We start from the raw sequence: 22,825 nt of genomic DNA on the forward strand, positions 1-22,825 counted from the left end.
ATGTGACTGCAATCATGTGGATAACACAGGCACCTTGTTCAATACAGAGTAAACAAGTCTTGGTGAGAACGACATAATTTCAATGGCAACGTGTAGAAAATCCCAACATCATGGAGTAACTAGTTGTGATATTAGCTCAAATCTCACTCAAATCTTACTATCAATTCTGCAATACAGTGTACAATTCTAGTGCAAACAGACAACACACCTATATTGATTTGATAGTAATAGTATGTGATTGTAACTGGAAGTGTTTTGTATGTGTAAACAGTGACCCCTAGTGGCCAAAGGTGTCTTTACATAAAAAAAAAAAAACTGTTATCCTTGACAGGAGTGAGTTATTGTCAGTAGTGTTACTGTATAATGTTTTTTGGAAAATGGTGCCAACATAAATGAATCACTGTTACAACTTGCAGAGTACATTTGCATTCATTCCTCTTTAGGGCAGAGCATGAATATACCACATGGCACAAGACAAATGTATATCAAGAAGATCTGCAAGGCTGAACTCTATCATAATGGAATTAAAATAATTAACCACATGAACCCAAGCTTTCCTGTTCTGGGACGAACATTCTGCTAAAATAGCTGATCTACAAGCTCACAACATGTCAACAACGCGTTGTGAGCTTGTAGAGGATAGTTATGTTCGGCGAAGAGAATAGAATAGAGAATAGACCTGTGGGGCTTCCTTCAACTAAGTATATTGGGTTTAAGTGGTTAATTATACTATTTCTGTTTTCAATCAGGTTTCCAATTTCATGTTCCCATTTATCCCAATAATCCCACCACTGTTCTGATAGAATTCTCTTCAAATTGTCGTACTTCTGTTCATGCTCATTGACTTTCATCAACCACATCTGTTTCTCCCTCTCTCATTGCTTTCTCTCTTTTTCTTTTCCATTTATGATCCATCATTCCTCATTTCTCCATCTCTCATCCTTCCTTCTTCTTCTCCACTCCACCCAGCATCGGAGAGCAGAGGTAGGTACTCCATTCAGGACTGTACCTCAGTGCTGGTCTAGTGATGATTTGTGGCCAGTGTCTGATTATCAGTGGTGGAAAAAGTACTCAAATGATTTACTCAAGTAAAAGTATCAATACTGCAATATAGAAATACTCTATTACAAGTAAAAGTCCGGAATTCAAAATGATTGATGATGATAATGATGATGATGATGATGACGTACTTGAGTAAAAGTACAAAAGTATTGGCATCAAAACGTACAGTACTTAAAGTACAAAAAGTAAATGTACTCAGTATGCAAAATATCCCAAATATCAAATTTACATTTTTTGGGGGAAAATAGCAGATCTACAAGCTCACAATGCGTTGCATAATCGTCTATTTTCAAATGGCTGAAATGTATATAGCGCTGAAGTGCTTAATGTATGTTTTGTAATAATCCAAATCTACAAAGTAACTTAACTAAAGTTTTCAAATAAATGTAGTGGAGCAAAAGTACAATATTTGGATCCGAGATGTAGTTGAGTAAAAGTTAAAAGTATTGGAAAATCGGAAATACTCAAGTAAAGTACAAATACCTCAAAATTGTACTTAAGTACAGTACTTAAGTAAATGTACTTGTAGTTACTTTACACCACTGCTGATTATGCATGCAGCCCACAGTCCCTGCAGCTCTGCCAGCTGTTCACCTCCTTCTCTGTCACTGCACCATTCCACATCTCTCTCACTTCCTCTGTTTGTTACCACACCCTCTGTATCAAAGCAGAAACCACACTATTTTGACCACTCATTCAATATGCATGCCAACAAAAGAATAAAACCCAAAAATGAAATAACATAATTAGCTTAAAGATTATGTTGACATTGCAATGGCCTGTTTGTAAGCTGTGTGCTTTTGTGGTTATTTGTGTAACTGTCAGGCTTCTGGCTGTAGCATTCATCCAAACACAATCCAAATAACTTTGTTCGGTATCAGTAGGGCTAGCCGACGCCAAACAAAGTTCTGAAATGCACTGCCAAAGTTCTAGATCGGTTGCAGACAGCATCCTGCAGCCTATAGCAGCAGGTTTCACAGAGTACGCTGGCCTATGGTACAGCTATTATCCCAATTTATGGGCTCTCCACCGTGGGATCATTTGTCAAGTCAAAACTCAGTCCAACTCCTGTCTTCTTCTCCTTTCTCCTGCCAGGCACAGCGTCACGTGACTGACCTGTATGAAGATCTTCGAGATGGACACAACCTGATCTCTCTACTGGAGGTCCTCTCTGGGGAGACGCTGGTGAGTGGACCTGAACTTTGACCCTGCCCGCTTCAAGCCCTGCCTCTGCTACTGTAACTGAACCTTTTAACCTCCAAAACCAAGCCTTCCTTAATCCTGATTGATAACATCAATTTGGTTGCCTTAGGGATGGCATATGGAATATAATCCCTGTGGCAACAAAACTTTGTATCATCTCATCCAAGTTATCAATCAAAAGCTCAAAGTAAGCCAAATCTTGCCAATCTAAACATAACAGGACATGGTTGAGAAACAACCTGGTTTGACATCTCTTGAGTCTAACGTATTTGTGTTCTCCAATAACAATAACTATCTTAAAAGTGAGTTTCCATACCTTATTTACTGTAGTCTTTCTTACTATTTATAATGATTAAAATCTCTCTCTTCAAATTAGAATATCTTGAAGTTAGAGTGCCATGGTTGATGGTTCTATAACGCAAACACCCTTGGGTTCAGACCTCTACACTGAAAAACCCTTAGTGTTGTTAACTCATTGAGATACTGAGTGTAAGATTCAACGTTTACACTCTGAGTTGAATTAACACTGAGGATTTATCAGGGTACATATGCCACGCTGTGCTGCCGTAACTCTCCGCTAATAACACTAGCTCTGCTCACCTTCCTGACACCTTCATAACTCATTAACCCCACTTTGGCTTTCTCTCTCCTTTGAACTGTGTGCTCCTGTCTGATGCCTGGTTCTCCTTCTCTGCCCCATCCTCCTTCTCTTCTTCCTTGTGTATGCCTCTTTGCACCCTTTCTCGTGTGTGCTGCACTTTTCCGTGTGGCCTTTGCGTCCTCTCTTTGCACTGCTCTCGCTGTGGCTAGCCGAGGGAGAGGAACGTGGTCAGCAGCTTGCGGTTGGTGAGTGGGTGAACTTAGGCACCTCTTTTTGTGCACTGGCTTGGCTGTGCATGGTGAGTGGGACATGATTTTGCGTTGTGGCTTACTGGCTTCTCAAATGTTACTTTGCCTGCTCCTTCATTCAAACATCTCTCTCATTGACAGGCTTGCAAACCATTTATTTACTAGTTATAAACATATTTAATTTTCAATAGTGTCACATTGCAGGACCGATTGACAAGACATTATACTTGACAACATTTGGTGCAAGCTTTACAATTCTTTACATCTTTACAACTTTTTAATATTTGTTTGATAGCTTGTGTTTTTTGTTCCACACTAATCCTCATTACATCTTCAATTACAGTTTTATAATCAAAGAACTTTTATATTTACACAGTCCAGCATTATTGTAAAATAAGCAAATTTTACCTGGGTCTAAAATGACCTAGCTAATAACTAATCATGTTATTGGCTCTGCCATTCCATGATAACACCACCTTCATTATTTTTGCAACAATGTAAAGCAATCAATTATTTCCATCATGTTCTTCTTTTAAAACTCCATCATTGTATGGAGATGGTGAACAACTCGTTTGTACCTAAATTAGGGATGCACAATATTGTCACTTTGGCTGATTGACATTGATAGTGATATTTTTTTGATCGTTCTCTCTGAAATATAGCACTCCTCCTCACCTATGCACTATTTATGTACGGAGGAGTGCTATATTTGGGGATGTTGATTATTAAGTTTGGTATTAAACGATTTTCTCACACGATTGAAGTTGAACAGTCATTGCAAATGACACATTTGTTGTCATTTTCAGAGACTTTGGAAATAATCAGGCAGGCAGGTGGTTCTCGAGGGGACACACTCACTCACAAGCACACAGAGATTTTGAGCATTTATAGAAGGATTATCGGCCAACACCGATATGATGACCCCTATATTGTACATCCCTAACCAAAGCAATATGATTTGGAATGTGTCTACACTGTAGAATATTCCCATAGATATGCTGTAGACTACAGCATCTCTATGGACACATTCTAGATCAAAACGTATTCTTTGTTTGACAGATCTGTGAGATTCACCAGTCATTCCTATGTTTGTCTTTCTATCTGTTTTTTTCTTCATTATTTTGGTTTTCCCCAGTTACAGTATGTAACTACATCCTACATTTGGTACCAACCTCCAATTCAGAACAGTAGAGGATCATTTCTGATGATGGTAACGCTCCATCCTGCCTATCATGTTTCTAATGTGTCCTGTTGTCCTTTTGTCTCTCTAGCCCAGGGAGAAAGGCCGCATGCGGTTTCACAAACTACAAAATGTACAGATAGCACTGGACTTCCTGAGACATCGGCAGGTATGAAGCAGTATATACCTCCTTAACTCTGAGTGTTTACAAATGTAACCAAATGGACCCGTAATGGTCCATTTGGTTACATTTGTATAATTCCAGAGTTACAAATGGATGTATTAAAATTTTACATTTTACTTTGCATGATCTCTGTCTTGGGATTTGTCCTCTTACGCTCTCGCGTCTCTCCCAGGTCAAGCTGGTGAACATCAGAAACGACGACATCGCAGATGGGAACCCCAAGCTGACCCTGGGTCTGATCTGGACCATCATCCTCCACTTCCAGGTCTCCTATTCTGTCAGTCTCATGTTTCATTCCCATTATAGCCGCCAACCCCTCCGTCTCCGGGACCTCCACTTCAAACCAATCAGAAGGGATTCAGTGGTTATCTTTCACTATGGGATTCAGCGGTTATCTTTCACTCTCCTCGTTCACTCTTCAATCTAATGAACCCTTTCCTTATCGGAGTTTAAGACCACCATAAGAGATACTAACATACTAAAAGGGGACAATAAAGTGATTAATCACTCATGGAGATTAGGGACATGGACATACCGTTTATAATGCTGCCCTGCGGATCCATTTTATAGAACATGAGTCAATAGTGGCGAGCATATGAGTCAGGCTGTCGCTGGCTCCCACTGGGAAGGCGTGTCAGGATTACAGTAGAGCTCCTGAAATCCAACACTACAGGCCATGTCCCATTTGATCTCACAGCGCAGCCGAGATTCTCTTCCTGACTCTGCCCTCTGAGTTGCCTGGCGCTTATCCCAATCTCTACCAGCTGAATAGGCAGGGCCACACCCTCCCTAGTCACCAGTCAAAGGATTCAGAGAGAAATGAAGGAGGGATCTGACTGTTCAGGTGAAGCTAAGGGACTATTGTGTCCCACAGATGTACACCACCAACAGGGTTCCCTCGACTAAATGAAAGAAGAATAAAGGGGGGTGGGGGGGGGGGTGTTCTTCTATGGGAAAACTAGCTGTGCAGTGGTTGGCTGGTGACTCATGGAGCCTTGCAGCTCATCCGAGATGAGAGATCTAGGGTGGATCATAAACACACACACACACCAGTGGCAACAGCCATAAGCAACTCAAGGGAAGCTCAGTCGGCTATGACTCACCTTCATGCTTAACTTTTCCCATCCTCCCCAAATGAAATCAGTAATCTGGATGCATCACACAGAGGCAGCTTCCCAGGCCAGACCAGACAGAAGTCATGCTGAGTCCTGTGACCCAAATCAGAAGCAGTCTACAATATTATTTCATGTCAATGATCTCTAATGTTACGTATACAGTACATGATCCAATCAGACAGGTTAGAGCAGCACATGAAAGCAAGCCTTTACAAGACATGGAATAATAATGGTGTTCTCACTTTCTTCTTCTTGGCTAATATGGAAAGATTCATTACTTTTCTAATTGGGATTGACACCCTTTCCTCAAAAATCTGGATGGGATTCAACTTAAAATCCAGCTTGATACTTTGTATCCTCATTTCCACTAATGAATAATGTATTTACTGTTTTCTCTAAATATATTTTTCCACATAATTCCAAACATCTTGCATTTTATTTAACATTCTCCCTATCTGAAACCTTTCCCCTTAGATCTCGGACATCCAGATTAATGGCCAGTCCGATGACATGACAGCCAAGGAGAAGCTGTTACTGTGGTCTCAGAGGATGACGGAGGACTACCAGGGCATCCGCTGCGACAACTTCACCACCAGCTGGAGGGACGGAAAGCTCTTCAACGCTGTCATACACAAGCACCAGTGAGTGGTCATTTTATCATTGACTATACAGTAGCTCTCTGCTCAAATGCTAGCGTTTACATGTTTATCACATGGATTTGAAACATGGTCTCCTGCAAGAGAAGCCTAACATCTGTTCCATAGGGGAATCCCCCCAAGCTAAGTGAGATGTTGGGCTACTAAGGCGGCGACCATACGAAAACAAATTTAGATGATTCTGCACAAGTTCTTAGTCGTTTAGACCTTTCTTCCACACACAGCCGGCGTCTTGGGTGCCCGAATACGTACACCTTTGAAACCCTCCCAACAACAACATCAAACATGTTGCGTTTGTGCTACTGAGTGCGATAGGGCTTTTACAGCCATACTCCTCCATCCCACAGCACCTCCATCAGCAACAATTGGACATAAAATAACATCACTCTATTCTCTCTTTTTGGTGCTTTGTGGCAGCTTTACAGCGCCACTCACAGGCCTGGCATATATACTACAGTGGTTTTGGTGCGTTTTGGAGACGGTCTTGCCGTTCTCAGAGGTTTCATGTGGGCGCACACATTTCTTGAGACGATTCCGTCTGTACAGTAAACATTTTGGAAACGACTCAGTGTATCGTCTTTGCTTTTTTTACTTATTTTTTCGTCACAGCACGGTCATTTGGTTGATGAGGCTTCATAAGACTCACTTGAACAATGAATCTTTATTGTGTTCGATTCAATCTCAGATGTCCTACGTGAGAAACCAAACATCTACCGCTTAGCCAAAGAGGGAGCATTTCCATGTCCACCACTAACCCAGTGTCTTTATCATCAACATGTTTTACTCAGTTCACTATTCACCAAATCCAAAGTATTGTTTTCTGTTTCTCTTCTGGGCAATGTGTGGCAATGTGTCCTTGATATCTCACTGACCACCAGCCATCATTTTGGGGAATATCTCTTCCTGAGAAACTGTCTCTCTTCCTGAGAAACTGTTTCTCTGTTAAATCCTTGGGGACCAAGATCACTGACTTGAAAAAGTTGTGAAATGCATCATCTGACCTCTGCCGCTGAATTAAAGCTTACTTTACAGTGACAGCACTCTGGCTGTCTCAGCATTGTGTCAGTGATTGAATTTAAAGTTCCAGTTATCACTATCAATCATGTTGGATAGAGTGTTTGCAGGTTATGTGTTTCATTTTGGTTTTAGGGATTGCTTGATTAGGTGCATCACCTCTTTCACAATGTCGAATGCCTCTTAAATCACACATTTTTTCCCAGCTTCTTAAAGACATACATTTTGTCAGCCGAACACTACACAACTGTGGGATTGTGCAATTTAAATCTTACAATTCCCTTCAAGTGGTCTGACATGTTGGCGGCACCATTTTAAATCTCTCCTCTGCACACCCCAGGCAATATAGTGCACCTTGTCAAAATTCATTTAGAACAGTGAAAACTTTATGAGCATGTTTTTTTTTTGGGCAAATCAAAAGGCTAATAAAATATTCAAGAATAGTGTGTGTCATTCAACCAGTGAAGCATAGCAACAAGCTCTTCTTTGTTCAAAATGTCTCTGGTTGTATCTAAGGGCATTGCATAATATTCATCCTGAATAGGTGACAGAACCTTTCTTAAAAACTTAAGTAAAACCTGTTGAATCATTGTGTTAACTATATTATGAGAGATGTAGTTCTTATTTTGACTCCATTTAATATTGTGACAGTCTAAACAAATCTAAACAGTATTAACGTATAAATACTTGAGGGTTGTTACCGTCTACTCTATGGCAACACCTTTGCCCATGGGACAACTGATAGAGGTTAGCTTTCATTAGCATCTCTCTGCTGACACCCTCTGGTTCACATCAGATCCAGCTATGTTGCCATATTATTTTTCTGTGCCTTAAGCTGAGCCACACACTGCTTGCAGCAGCTGTATGTTCCTTAAAGCAAAGCAAGTTTTCAGTTTTGAAAACCATGAATAGCAAAGCTGAGTTTTTGACAAATCCCAGGGCCTTTGATTGCACAACAGTGACACTGTGTGCAGTAAAGTGTCCTCCTTTTATCACACAATGTCAGCCAGTTTTGGTCCAGACCCAGCACTGCACCTTTTTGGTTTATTTCAGCACAGCACGGTCATTTGGTTGGTGAGACTTGAACAATCAATCTTTATCAATATTTTTGTATTCAATGCAAAGTGGGGCAAAATTGGGACTAACTACACTTTAATATTGTCATCATGCCAGTTCAAACCTGCTCTTTTGCAGCATTATAATCTTTCTGGGCCAGTGTTTCAATTATTTCTTTTTTTCACAATTGGTGACAGAGATCAAGTAACAGATATCAGATAACAATGTATTTTAGTTGTGCCTGCCTCCTCTTGACTAAATGCAAGCAATCCTCTGTTTACCTGTTATTCTTATCATAACCATTCACCAGACATAACTGTACAGTAGGACCAACCACAGTAGCATGATTGTGAGCCACGTATCCCTGCTGACAGTAGTGTGCCTGATGGTACAGGCCCCATTCTGCCTCAGTAAGTCATGAATTAATGCACTCATGTCAACCTGACAAGCCCTTAGGCTTGGAATACTACCAGTGGGTGTTGCCAGACTTGCCAAGTCCACTTATAATAAGTGACTTTAGTTTATTTTTTCTTCTAGAGTTGCTTGAAAATATCACAAGTCGTGGTTTGGGCTTGTTTTATAAATATGATTGCTTGTTGCAAGCGAATTAATTTCTTTGACGTTTTGTGGTATGTTTTTCCTTGCTAGTGGAATGATATCAAAGGTGTATTATTTGCTCTCCCCCAAATCATGCAAATCAATATTTTTTATTATGAATATGCAGCCATAATTATTAATAATTATTCTGGGCTTCTTTTTGGTGGTGAGGTTGCTTATGTGTCTCATGGGAGTTGGCAACACTGGAAAACATCTTTGGAAAAAACTAGAGCGCTTTCATCAATCACAATAAGTTATTAAATATGTAATGGCCCATTTACATTAAAGCCAATAGAGATGATGTTTTATAGACGTTTTATAGCCATTGCCTCTGAGCTGACTTGAATTGCAAAGGTGATTTAGCGGCTAACTCATGAACAAGACCGAGGACTCATACTCTATCCTACCTGTCCAGAAACGAGAGGTGAGATAAAAGAAGTGTAGTCGCTAAACAATGTGTGGTTTAGTTTTGCAGTCATTATATTATAAAGAGGTAGAAAGAGATACCTGTAGGGGCAGGTTCCCTTAAACCTGAGCATGTACCTTAAAGAGAGAGAGAGGTTAGTGAAAGTTTTCTTCTGAGCCTCTAGGCAGTGGTTAAGTATCTGCTTTTCATGAAGCCAGGGGAGGTGTGGTTACCTTTGCCTTGGGTTGTTTTCAGGTCAGGCTAGTACAGCATTATGTTTTCATTTCTACATGTTCACCCGCGGAGCTCAAGCCCTGGTCCTGGGATGTGGAAGTTCGCAACTCCTTTTGTTCACGGAGTACTTTAATTGCCAGCGTGGTCACCAAAATGTTCAGCTTGAAGAAGAAGTTGAAATCCAAGAAAAGGAGTGTCAGCTCGACTGGCAGCGTGTCGGACTCTGTGAGCGATCTGGACGATCGGGTGGTCATGCTCTGTGATGATGGTCCCTCAAGAGGCTCTTCCTGGGACCGGGGCTCACTGAGCCCAGGGTCCCCCCGGTCCCCCCGGTCCCCTGAGTACTCAGGGGACCACCAACTAAGTTATGGATGGAACGCTTCTTCTAACTTAAGCGGGAGAGAGCGCAGCGGCAGCTCCTCCAGGCCAGAGAGGCAGTTCTATGTCCGGGAAGTGAGGCTGGTGGCGTGCCCTCCCTTTCATGGAGACCACTTTGCTGTCTGCTCTACACGCCGGGGCAGAGAGCTGTACGGATGATGAATTTGTTTATTTCCTTCTTTGACGTTTTAAGATGCCTTTAATGTTGTAGCCTATTCTGTATTTGCTGAAAAAAGGAGTGAAAAAAGGAAAGCCTGAAGTAGCCTAAAGGTGTGGTTAGTTGCCAGCATAGAACATGCTGTACTGGATATTGTAGCTGCTCTTTGCATGGCAGTGCTTTGATGCTCAGCTTTTGTTAGACGCACTGAAATGCCCAAAGGACTCAGTGTACACCTGATCTCATAGACTGATGTGAAAAAAATTCCGGGTCCGGAATTCTTCTACTGTAGCGTGTATCTAACAAAACCAAGTGCGGCTAACCTCAAACATAACACAGGGCCAGTGGCTTTGGTATCCTGCTCCATGAGTGAAAAGGCATAGAAGTAGTTGGCTGGATCAATGTAGATTGTCAGTGTGCAGTGTTTGTGTTGGTGCCTGGCACAGTGCAATCCCCATCCGCGTTCTTAGGTGATGAAACTAATAAATGGTTCAACTCAGGATTCATGACATTACTCAGAGTAACTGTGCTGTACTGTAGGTGTCACTTTGACTGTGCATGTGGAGATCCAGCTGCCAAACTAAACCAATCCTGCCCTACCCAGGACTGATGATGATACTATTGAGTTCAATACACATCCCTTATTTCTTATAGAAATTAATGTAGTTTTAGACAAGGAGTCCCCAAACCTTTTCATGTGCTGATGTACAAGCTCACAATGTGTTGCATGGTGATGCATTGTGAGCTTGTAGACATTTATTTTGAAACATTTTGACAATGACATGCCCAAAATAGTGATGCCAGGTTGAAAGTGGTTAAAACTGGCACAATAATCTCTTTTATTTTAATTGAAATATATATCTTTCTTTTATATACAGAGTATATCTTTCCTTTCCCATCCTAGACTACAGGAATCAATTGTTCCAGAGCTACTGCATCTCCAAAGATACTTTACTGTGTATACTGTTGATGACTGACAATCCGTGTTTGTGTTTGCCTATAGGCCCAGGCTGATTGACATGAGTAAAGTGCACCGTCAGACCAACCTGGAGAACCTGGAGAATGCCTTCAACGTGGCTGAGAAAGACCTGGGAGTGACACGTCTGCTAGACCCAGAGGGTAAGGCTGTTTGAAGGGTTAAATTTGGACAACATTGCCCCAAATAGAGATTAACATACATTTTTATTAATCAAATTGTTTCATACAGTATAGTCTCCTTTTCCCAAAAGATTCAGTCTGACCAGAAGCAGCAATAAAACATCCCCACTGGCGATAAACTGTAATGAGCAAAGGCATGGATTCCCCCCCGTCCCCCCGCCGCAAATCAAACCCTAGCTGTTTGAATCCTCAGTCCTCAGTTAGGGAGTTAACTTAACATTGAGGAGTTTACTGTGTACTGTGTGTAGTCATTTCAGATGTGATCTAATTAAATTTAGAAGAAAATGAAATGTGGCCAACATGTTTTCCATGCTAAATCCATAATTACTAAAGTGAATAACATGTGGAACATCAATTTGCAGAAGAGGAGAATGAATCCGCACACTGTCTCTCAGCTCCCAATAATTGTATTAACACACAACTTTTCCTATCCGGCCTGCATCAGGTGTATACTGATCAGTGATACAAAGTGCAGGTATATATATAGACTAGGGTATGCTGGGTAATAGTCAATCAGACAACTCAGGATTCGGATTGTGTGTGTGTGGTGTGTCCTCCTCCTGACCACTTAGAAGCTATTGTTGTTCAGTCCTTTATTCATTATACATTTAATAACTACGCGGAGCTTGTGACATTTAACCTTGTTTATTATTGTGATGTTTTACTGTAAACTGTGATTGTTAATGTGTTGTTAGTACTGAAACTGAACGTATTACCTTATATTCTTCTCTCAGATGTTGATGTGCCACACCCTGACGAGAAATCCATCATCACTTACGTGTCATCTTTGTACGACGCCTTCCCTCGTCTTCCTGACGCCCGCGACGGTGCCTCCTCCTCCAACGTGAGTGACAGCTACATCACAGCATAATACTGTACAACAAGTTACTGTAGATTGAACACTGGCACCTGGGGTGAACTGTAGATCTGCAGCAGATCTACAAGCTCACATTCCTGTTGCAACGCAACATGTTTTGATATTCTATTTATTTTTTAGCTATAGTTTATACTGTATAGGGTAAAGAGGAGCTGAAATATTATACAGTACATAGAGCCTTGGCGGACACCAGTCAACAAATAGTGGTTAAGCCTATAAATTATATACTCCATAGTATGACAGTTTTGTTTGCCAAAAAGAACTAATCTGCTAGCTTGCACAGATTTCACACAGATTAATGATCAAAATTGAAATCAAATGTTACCAAACTGAACAGGCTTGGGACTGAGCCCAACAATGAGCTTTAGTTGACACCATTAGCCCCCATGACCCGAAGCAGCTCACACAGCAATGGAAGTCCTGTGATCCCAAGTATGACAGGAAATTAACAAGCCTTCATGTTTTTCTCCCCTCTCTGCGGGACAAGGACCGACCCAGATATGTGCCATCGTCACTCACCTCTTCACACAGAGGGTTATTATCTTCAGCCATTACAATGTTGTTGTAAATACCCTAGTGACTACAGTATTTACAGTTGTATTGCAGAACTGTTCTGTACTGATTCGGTGCAGCATTGAAAATTCATACGCACACACACACGCACGCACACACACACACGATGCGCACAATGCACACACACATGCACAGAGAGAGAGACAAAGCTAAAAACTATATAGACACTCACTCAATTCAATTAAAATGGGCTTTCGGCTGGGAAAACACATTTACATTGCCAAAGCAGGTGTGAAATCTCTCTCTCTCTCTCTCTCTCTCTCTCTCTCTCTCTCTCTCTCTCTCACACCGTCTCTCTCATCTTCACCCCTGCCATTGCCCCCCATTCAATCGTCCCACTTTGCCTGTTTCTTGTCCTGTTAGACAAGACCAGGGTTGTGGGTGCTCAATTGAGTTAGCGTGGTGTGTGTCAGTGTGAGTTAGCGTGAGACAGTGTCGTCTCTGCTGTGTTTACTGCAGGCTCTGGAGATCCGCTGGCAGGAGTATTACGAACTGGTGACCGTTCTGCTGCAGTGGATTCGCCACCATGTCATGATCTTTGAGGAGAAGAAGTTCCCTGCCAGCTTTGAGGAGATTGAGGTAGGAACCACACTTGTGGACAGACTGGTGGAATTACTGCTAGAGGTTAGCGTGTCTTGTCTAAGTGTGTGTGGGTTGGAACGGCTTAGAATCTGAAAATCAAATGTTCCTTCAATGGACAGTAAGATAATGCTGCTCTTCATTAGGTGTTTATTCCATTCCATAGAGAAGATGTTATGCACAGACTTATTGTATTTAAAAACAGCAACAAGAGAATCAATTTTATTTGTTACTATTAAAGATACAAGCAGTATAATCTTACAAAAAAAGACCAAGACAAATATAAGATAAAAATATAGAAATACAGTTGTTGGAATCTTGATTGAAATACCTATTTACACGTTGATCAGCTTTCTTGCTTGGCAAGAGCACAGGGTGGATGGAGCATTGCAAAGACTATGAAAGTATAACGCTAAACCCTGATTTATACTTAATTGTACAGTGGTGTCCCTTGCCGAAATTAACAAATCTACAGTTCAAGCTCACAATGCATTGTGGATGTGATGCATTGTGAGCTTTCAGATTGGAAAATAATTTCTTTCTTTGACAAATAATGATCAAATAATGATTATGCACCATCATCAAATGCAGGATGTTTATTCTTTTAACACTCTTCCAGACAACAAAGTGGTCAAACAAATGAAATCTCTTTGATAACGCAGGCGATCCAATTATGTTTGACTCGGTCATGGGAATACAGAAAGTACAGGAACAGTGGCAACTAAACATACTGTAACTTAGTTACTCAGCATCATGCAATCATCTCAATTAGGAGTTGTTACTGTACCTTCAAGTTCATTTGAGGGATGCTGTGTTTTCACTAAGTCAGTGCTGTAGTATGTTGTATAACAAGTTGTACTCATGGATAATTAACAATGTATTCTAGACGAACTTTCACAGTGTTTTATTTAGACTTAACAACTAACATTTGTGCTGAAAAAATACATATACTTTGTGTGCGTGTGTGTGTGTGTGTGTGTGTGTGTGTGTGTGTGTGTGTGTGTGTGTGTGTGTGTGTGTGTGTGTGTGTGTGTGTACTGTAGAGATACATATACAGTATATATATATATATATACAGTATACTGTATATAGAAGGTATACAAATCTACAAGATATAAGAAAGTTAGAAAATAGTCATTACTGGATTTAAATTAAGTTTGTATGTAATTTTTCCCACTCTAGATCCTGTGGCGCCAATTCTTGAAGTTTAAAGAAACAGAACTGCCAACGAAGGAGGCAGACAAGAATCGGTCTAAACATATCTTCCAGTCCTTTGAGGCAAGTTCTTCTCTTCTCTTCTCTTCTCTTCTCTTCTCTTCTCTTCTCTTCTCTTCTCTTCTCTTCTCTTCTCTTGTTCACTAGTTAATGATGACATATTACATATTCAACCCCCCACAGAGTGCAGTGCAGGCTGGTCAGGTGAAGGTCCCCCCATGCTACCACCCCATTGATGTGGAGAAGGAATGGGGTCTACTGCATGTGGCCATTCTTGAGAGAGAAAAGCTGCTCAGGATAGAGTTTGAGAGGTGAGTAAAGTTAAATTGCAGTAATCATATAACTTGTTCAAAAACAAGTCTACGTTTGTGTACATTTATTTTGGATAGTTACAACAGTGGCATACGTTCATACTTTTAGTGATATTCTTTTAGGGTAACTCAGGAAAAGCCTTTTTTATATGTTGGTGTTGTTATGAAGTAAATAGACTGCTGTCTTCAAGTAAAACAAACAAACTAACTAAAAAAGCATGGCATTAAATACTCAGTATTTTTTATTAGTGGCGTATTGCTGGTGGTGTGTTATGCATGGCAATGGGCTGGGCCTTGTCACAAGATTGCCAGGTCATCTGGCAGTGGCACTCTTGAGTGGCTCGTTCATGGTGAAGCGACATGGAATGGCTGAACAAGCAGAGCAAGCATTACCGTTACAGAACTGAGACATTTGTCTCATTCAGCGCTAAGGCCAGAAAGAATTACCAGGACACAGTGGGACTGTGAGAAGAATAGGGTCTCTCTTACCCAGAAAAAAACGCACAGAAGAGGGTTGTAATTGCCAAAATTGATCATGAATAATTTTGAGTGAGATGCATTAGGTTTGTAAATTATAGAGTCATGGCTTTCATGACAGATCTGCATAGGCTAGCTTACTTTCATTCTTGTCGTATGACCTTCTTTGAGAGCTTTGATTTTTATAATGTTTATATACTGTACTGCATGTTTACATTCATGGCTTTGTGAGGTTTATGAGGTGCTGCACATGGCTGGTTGATGAAATCATATTGGCATTTATGTATATTTTGGAATTCAGACTCAAACTGGTCATAATCATAATCTATAATGTAGTATAACAATTCTATGTAATTTAAGATTATTTAGGCATTTCAAAAATAAGCAGATGAAATAATGAGAGCACATTTTTCATTCCGTCTATCCTGCACCTGATCCCAGTTGTTGGTTGTGCACACTAGTTCACCTTGTTTCATATATCTGTATCTGTATCTGCATTTTTCCTAGTTTAAAAAGCATAGTGAAGAATGATAATGATAGTAAAGGAGGATGCATGGTCTGCAACACTGCTGTCCAGCTGGAATCCAAGTGTCTTCATTGCGACAGTGTGGCTGAGCTGGTCTACTATTGGTGCAATCTCATCCATCTTAATGTGTCGTATTTCTTTGCTCCCTCAGACTCGAGAGGCTCCAGAGGATTGTGGGTAAAGTTCAGATGGAGTCTGGGGTGTGCGAAGAACAGCTCAACCATTTGGAGACCCTGCTGCAGACGGTCAGTCACTCTCTATCCTCTGTTTGAAACATAATTAGAGTCAAAACGAACAAACATTATCGACCTCTGCTTGCGTAAAGCCCTTCTAGCGCGTCTATGGAAAAAGATTCACAAACCGCTCACACAGATGTTATCAAGTCAAGAAAATGAACATACATAATAACCACTTTTCATATTAATCATTCATTAATAATTAATTATGTTGAGGACTTAACAGATGATCAAGTGAAAAAAACGTGTTTTGTGGACAATGCCGTACAACAGTTTCATAATTCCTAAACATGTATTCACACTCCGATCATGCTTGCTCTGTTGTAGTCAGTGGAGCTTCATGGGTGATATGATTTCAGGGTAAAGATTATTTCAGGGAACCTAGATAAAAAATAAGGTCTCAGATCTGGGTCTTTACTGTAGTAATTGCTTTCAAAACCAGGGAATGAATGTGGCGTTTAAGGAAAAAAACATGCAAAAGTCTACGGAGTACGGACAGGGCCATTGTCCTCAGCTATGTGGCAGGATGTTTTTTAAATGACACATAACATGTCATGTGATCCAGTGTCACATCCTGACCAGACTTTTTACAGCCCTTGTTTGAACCAGCTGGCCAGGAACTTATTTATTCCACACTAACTCAATAAGAAATAAAGTCTTTAAAAGAAAACCAGAAAAACATTCAGTGCAACAACATACCAATTTAAACTGACATGTAGATTCACAATCTAGAAAAACCCCTGGGGTAGAGCGGGCCCTTTTCCTACATGTCAGTCAGCATCCATTTTTTCCCCTTTTGTGAATGGTATACAGCATGTTAGACATGGTAGAAGACTCTGTGTGTGTTCTCATCCCTTCAGGACATCCGTTTGCTGAACGCTGGGAAACCTGCTCAGCACACAGCAGAGGTTGAGAGGGAGCTGGACAAGGCGGACGGTATGATCCGCCTCCTCTTCAACGATGTACAGCTGCTCAAAGACGGGCGCCACCCGCAGGCCGAGCAGATGTACCGCAGGTGAGAGTCACTTCTGCCACGTGAAATTATCCTGAGAGAAACGTCGATATTAGACATTCCTTCACATATCGAATACACTGTAAGCATATTGAATAATTTATCTGTCTCTGTAAAACAGGGGTCTTCAACAGGGGGTCCGGGACCCTTAGGGGGTCCTCAGAGTTACTACAGGGGGTCCTCCAAATCTTTGTGTTATAGAAGCTTTTTTTTCTCCTTTTTTATATTAACCACTTGAAACCTAGCGTCCATATTCTGAGAACTTTAGCCAAAATTTTCGGCAAAGAGCTTTGGTGTAGAGGGGAAAAAGAGCAGACTAAGTACAGAGTGAAAGGTCAAGTTTATTAAGTATTGACGATTCAAAATAATACTGACTCTGTAATTCCCACAGGGTATATCGCATCCATGAGCGCCTGGTGAACCTGCGCAGTGATTACAACCTGCGTCTGAAGTCCGCCGTGACCATCGCCCAGGCGCCCGTGACACAAGCCGCCCAGCAGACCGTCTCCAAGGCACGGCCTGAGCTGGACGACGTGACCCTGCGCTACGCCCAGGACCTGCTGGCCTGGGTGGAGGAGAATCAGCGTCGCATTGACGAGGCCGAGTGGGGCTCTGACCTGCCCACTGTGGAATCCCAGCTGGGCAGCCACAGAGGCCTACATCAGACGGTGGAAGACTTCCGCAACAAGATTGAACGGGCCAAAGTTGACGAGGTAGTACCGAACCAGTACAACCATCTTACCTTTGCTGGCCATTGGAATTACTATCCATCAACTTGTAACTGTGATGTATGTGTATACTGTATACAGGTAGCCCACACATCCATGGATTAACTAAACTTTCTTTGTGATTTTCTTCAGACCCAACTGTCTCCTGTCAGCAAGGGGACATACAGAGAGTATCTGGGTAAACTGGACCTTCAGTATGCCAAGCTACTGGTAAATACTCTATAAGAATATTGAAACCATATTGAAATGAGCTTTTTAACTTGTACATATCTAACACATTTACATGAACTTCCCAGAACTCTTCCAAGTCACGCTTGAGGAACCTGGACTCCCTCCATGCATTTGTCAGCGCTGCCACCAAGGAGCTGATGTGGCTGAATGACAAAGAAGAGGAAGAGGTCAACTTTGACTGGAGTGACAGGAACAACAATATGACCGCCAAGAAGGACAACTACTCGGTAGTGTGCTTTATGAACCCAACCTGAATGCTAATGTTGTTCTCAGAATGTTCATTTTAAAACCAACACATTCTCCCTCCCAGTTGGTCATATTTTGATACTTAGTCAGGTACTGTACCTTTCACATCCATGGTTGACACGAAGGATGCCCCTTTATATACAATGTTGATGATGACAGAATGAATGACCTAACTGATTCCCACCACTTTTGCACAGGTTGGCACAGGCATTCGTTTGGCTAACGCCTTCGTTTAAATTGTTCAACTTGGTTCCAATATTTTTTATGGCAATATTATCTTGTTATCAATCAAAGCCACAGTCTGTCATCATCAGTCACATGACAGTCCAGTTGATTGGACTACCTTGAAGCTTCAAAAGGATGGGGTGTTAAAAAGCGAGGGGTCCTGACCAAGCATACAACGCTACAACTTGTGAGGGATGATGTCAAGACAAGGAGTGAATAAGAACAGGATAAATGGATGATAGAACAAATTAACATGAATGTGGTCCCAGGGTTGTTATTAATTATCATGTCTCTGTTCTTCAGGGTCTTATGCGTGAGCTGGAGTTGAGGGAAAAGAAGATTAATGACATCCAGGCTATGGGTGACAAACTCATCAGAGACGCTCATCCAGGCAAGAAGACGGTTGAGGTGAATAATACCAATGTTTCCTGTTAAAGAAAGAAAGAATTTGCACATTTTCTCAACACTGCTCCCAAGGCTTCTGCAACAAAAGCAAAAGATTAGTTCTATCGGATTGATTGTTCAACATAGTTTCTTGGTTCATTTCATATTATTATAGAACATTTTGTGTCTCCTGCAGTAGATTATATTCCTCTGACACAGATTAGAAAGCCACTTAATGTTGCACTAGTAAAACATTTGATTATCAGGACAGGACCTTGTCCCTTTTGATGCAGACATTTTCATTTACTGAGTACTAGAACGCCACCTGGTGGCATTCATGTGCCGTTGTCGATACTCAATATTTAACCAAAGTAATCTGTTCCTTGATCCTGCCAGGCCTTCACAGCTGCCCTGCAGACTCAGTGGAGCTGGATCCTCCAGCTGTGCTGTTGCATCGAGGCTCATCTCAAAGAAAACACTGCCTACTACCAGGTATGGATCAAGTTGTTGCATTTTCTTTTTAATGTTTCAGAAATAGCAGAACTACAAGCTTCCAAAGTGTTGTGTTATTACCTTGTACATCATCTGTTTTCATGATTCGTTGTGCAGTGAAGTATGTAGGGATTAAGTGGTTAAAATGATGCCAAAAGAAAAATCACATACCTTTCAATAGCGGCCCCATTCAACACCCCATGCAACACTCACACAAGTCAAACCTTCGGAAGTTAATTCTCTGTCATTCTTTGCTGTTTCCTTGCCTGACAGTTCTTCGCTGACGTGAAAGAGGCTCAGGAGAAGCTAAAGAAGATGCAGGACAGCATGAAGAAGAAGTACAGCTGCGATCGCTCCACCACGGCCACACGCCTGGAAGATCTGCTGCAGGATGCGGTGGTGCGTCATTATTGCACATATAACTGACTTCACAGACCATGGGGCAAATATTTACACAGATGCTTTTACCAAGCGGGGAGATTTGAAGATGTCCTTCTTGTTTTGGAGCCCAGGGTTAATTGATTGTGATTGAATTTATCTTGTTTCACAACAGGATGAGAAGGAGCAATTGAATGAATTCAAGACTCATATGACCAGCTTGAACAAGAGAGCCAGGTCCATCATCCAGTTGAAGCCACGCAACCCCACCGCCGCTATCAAAGGCAAACTGCCCGTTCAGGCTGTCTGCGACTTCAAACAGATGGAGGTGAGTGCCTGCTGTTTACGGTACAATTTGTGTATCTATAACTATGGTCTATAGAGACCACACATAAGGAATGTCATTCAACATTAGCGGTTATTCTCTCTAGCGATATAAACAAATCATCCGCATGCTGAAACAATGCCCAAATTTGGAGATGACTGACATCACTGATACGTCAGGGTTCTCCAGCATTACTTCTGAGACTCCTACATTCAATCCCTCATATACTGTGCACACCCCCCGGGCAAGGTCCTAGTTATAATAATTTCCTAAATAAAACAGACAAAACATACTACAAAAAAATTAGGATCCATGCAAACACACAAATAGGAGAGTCTAGAAGAAAGAAAGTCTATAAAATGACCATCAACTAAATGTGGGTTATAAAATAGGCTTTTCTGGCTCCTGTTTCAGATCATTGTCCATAAAGGAGATGAATGTGCTCTGCTCAACAACTCGCAGCCGTTCAAATGGAAGGTGCTGAACCAGTCAGGCCATGAGGCGGTGGTCCCCTCCGTCTGTTTCCTCGTCCCCCCAGTCAACAAGGAGGCAGTGGACAGCGTGGCCAGGTGAAGTCTTAGTCCAGCACAATCATGTGTTCATTTAACTATTAAGCCTAATGTATGCTTCATCGTGCAGTGGTGTTGCTCGCCGAATATAACTGGTTTGCAAGCGAGCGTTGCCGCGACTGTAAGCTTGTAGATTGGCTGTTTTTGGCGATCAACATCATCGTACATTACCGTACGTGTCTAATAATTGCCGAAGTGCATTCTCTTACAGTCTTTCTGACATAGGGTACCTCTGTCTCTATCTGCCCTCTCCTCCTTTTAGCCTGGATGCCGGACATCAGCAGATGACGGTTCTGTGGCAGAGACTCCACGTGGACATGAAGAGTCTACTGTCCTGGCAGTACCTCATGAGGGACATCCAGCAGATACGAACCTGGAACATCACCATGGTCAGTCTTACAGTACACATGTTCTGCACACAATGTATTACGGTACACAGTATACACATAATAAGATCCACAGTGTCCACTTAACTCTGAATATCCTTACACATCCCGGGGGCGTGTTTTCATGCGATTAACTCGCCCCGAAAATACATTGTTTGGAACTGTTGTTTGTGTCATGGGTAGTATGTATGTGTCATATGTAATGTCGCGATAAAGGAATGTAATGTTTATTTGGAACTATGTTGACTTTTCGTAACTTCTGCCCTGCAAATAAAGCCATCCACCTGTAGGTATTAACTGTATTTTCGATGCTAAATATTCGCCAGAGAGTAATTCACAGTTTCATATCAATTAGGCCTATTCGCCATGCCCCCCATGTGTAAAGCCATTGAGAATGTCAACATTGACTGATAAGCATTTGGTAAATGATATCTGTTTTTTTCTTATGACAATGTGGTTCTAAATTCACCATTGACGAATTCTGTATAATGGAGATAAGACTCTGTAAGACTATTCAACACTTTTATACCTGGATTTAGAAGGTTGATTACATTAAAGATAATCTAAATTCAATCAAACAGGGAAATTCATTGCACTGTTTGGAACAGCGTTTACCCTTTATAGCGCGGGAAATGGTGACTGCCCCATAGGTCGAACTCCCGTTGGGTCAAACAGCGTCGGCAGGTTAGATAATGACCCGCGAGCGTCGGTAGGTTAGATAATCACCCGCGTCACGGTTACTGAGGTTAGGTTTAGGGTTAGGGTTAGAGTTAGGCATAGTTTTACTGAGGTTAGGATTAGGGTTTGGGTTAGAGGTTGGTGGTCGATCCAAAGGGTGTTCGACCTAATGACATGTAATGACATGTAATAAAATAGGAATAGCAACATGTTCTTAATACCATTATAGTAGCACATTCTTTTGATTATTGTGGAATGAATTGCACTCTCGCATTAAGCGTCCTTTATTTATGCTTTGGCAAAATAAATTACGCCATCAAGCTTAACACCTCCTCTTTTGTTGTACAGTTTAAGACGATGAAGACAGAGGAATACAGGCTGATGATGAAGAACCTGGAACTCCATTACCAGGACTTCATGCGTGACAGCCAGGACTCGCAGCTCTTCGGCCCAGACGACCGAACGCAGATTGAGGGAGACTACGCCAAGACAACCCAGCACTTTGACAACCTGCTTCGCTCCTTGGAGAAAGGTAGCCTACCTCAGAGTTACTCCAAAGAGCTAGCTTTACTTAACCACATGAACCCTAGCATCCCTATTCTGGGCTTGTCATTTAGGCGAACATTCGGCGAACATTTGTGTGAAAATAAAACAGATCTGTCTCTGATTGTAATGCTTTTAGAACATATAGGGTTTAAGTGGTTAAAGTCAGTGCAACGTTGTTCAAACTCAACTGGCTGCATTTTGTCATTATACTGTATCAAACATTTGGATTTACTTCTGTATTTTGTAGTTAGTGACTGCAGATGTTTAGTATCATCAGATAACTGTGAATTCACCTTTCAGGAAAAATGGTTACTAAACGCAAAGGTGAGTGATGTTAACCGAGTGAAGGGGCTCTAAGCTATAGCTCACCAGGACAATGTATGGCCATGCGTTTGAGCCATGGATGGAGTGTTCAGTTACACTAGTGCTTTTCATCACTCCTGTCTAGAGCAACTGACAGTTCATGTTCCATGTTGTCCGTTGCTATAGCTCATAGAGTTCTGAGTGACTGCATGTTTATTTTGTTATTTGCTGAGGTTTGTTAGGCTATCAGGCTTTAAGCTATTTGATTATTGTCGTGTG

At 41.5% G+C, this 22,825-nt stretch overlaps 1 protein-coding gene across 2 annotated transcripts in view; it reads left to right on the plus strand.

The window, feature by feature from the left end:
- The window catches only part of LOC308301280 (plectin-like), a gene marked incomplete at its 3' end in the record, with an annotated part of 117,061 nt that overhangs the window by 76,119 nt on the left and 18,117 nt on the right, over positions 1 to 22,825 (plus strand). Inside the window, exons 3-24 of one of the 2 annotated variants that reach the window (XM_080745205.1) lie at positions 970 to 984; positions 2,158 to 2,247; positions 4,386 to 4,463; positions 4,651 to 4,743; positions 6,068 to 6,234; positions 11,095 to 11,210; positions 11,984 to 12,093; positions 13,159 to 13,278; positions 14,461 to 14,556; positions 14,677 to 14,804; positions 15,959 to 16,052; positions 16,904 to 17,058; positions 17,447 to 17,768; positions 17,916 to 17,993; positions 18,080 to 18,241; positions 18,789 to 18,893; positions 19,266 to 19,361; positions 19,635 to 19,760; positions 19,915 to 20,067; positions 20,479 to 20,633; positions 20,896 to 21,022; positions 22,046 to 22,229. In XM_080745205.1, coding sequence (XP_080601331.1) covers positions 970 to 984; positions 2,158 to 2,247; positions 4,386 to 4,463; positions 4,651 to 4,743; positions 6,068 to 6,234; positions 11,095 to 11,210; positions 11,984 to 12,093; positions 13,159 to 13,278; positions 14,461 to 14,556; positions 14,677 to 14,804; positions 15,959 to 16,052; positions 16,904 to 17,058; positions 17,447 to 17,768; positions 17,916 to 17,993; positions 18,080 to 18,241; positions 18,789 to 18,893; positions 19,266 to 19,361; positions 19,635 to 19,760; positions 19,915 to 20,067; positions 20,479 to 20,633; positions 20,896 to 21,022; positions 22,046 to 22,229 — 2,770 coding nt within the window. The remainder of the gene's footprint in view (positions 1 to 969; positions 985 to 2,157; positions 2,248 to 4,385; positions 4,464 to 4,650; positions 4,744 to 6,067; positions 6,235 to 11,094; positions 11,211 to 11,983; positions 12,094 to 13,158; positions 13,279 to 14,460; positions 14,557 to 14,676; positions 14,805 to 15,958; positions 16,053 to 16,903; positions 17,059 to 17,446; positions 17,769 to 17,915; positions 17,994 to 18,079; positions 18,242 to 18,788; positions 18,894 to 19,265; positions 19,362 to 19,634; positions 19,761 to 19,914; positions 20,068 to 20,478; positions 20,634 to 20,895; positions 21,023 to 22,045; positions 22,230 to 22,825) is intronic. The other variant, XM_080745206.1, reaches the window with a different exon arrangement.

The sequence above is a fragment of the Nannobrachium achirus genome, assembly GCF_963921795.1.
Source record: "Nannobrachium achirus genome assembly, chromosome: 2".
In the NCBI taxonomy this organism is placed as follows: domain Eukaryota; kingdom Metazoa; phylum Chordata; class Actinopteri; order Myctophiformes; family Myctophidae; genus Nannobrachium; species Nannobrachium achirus.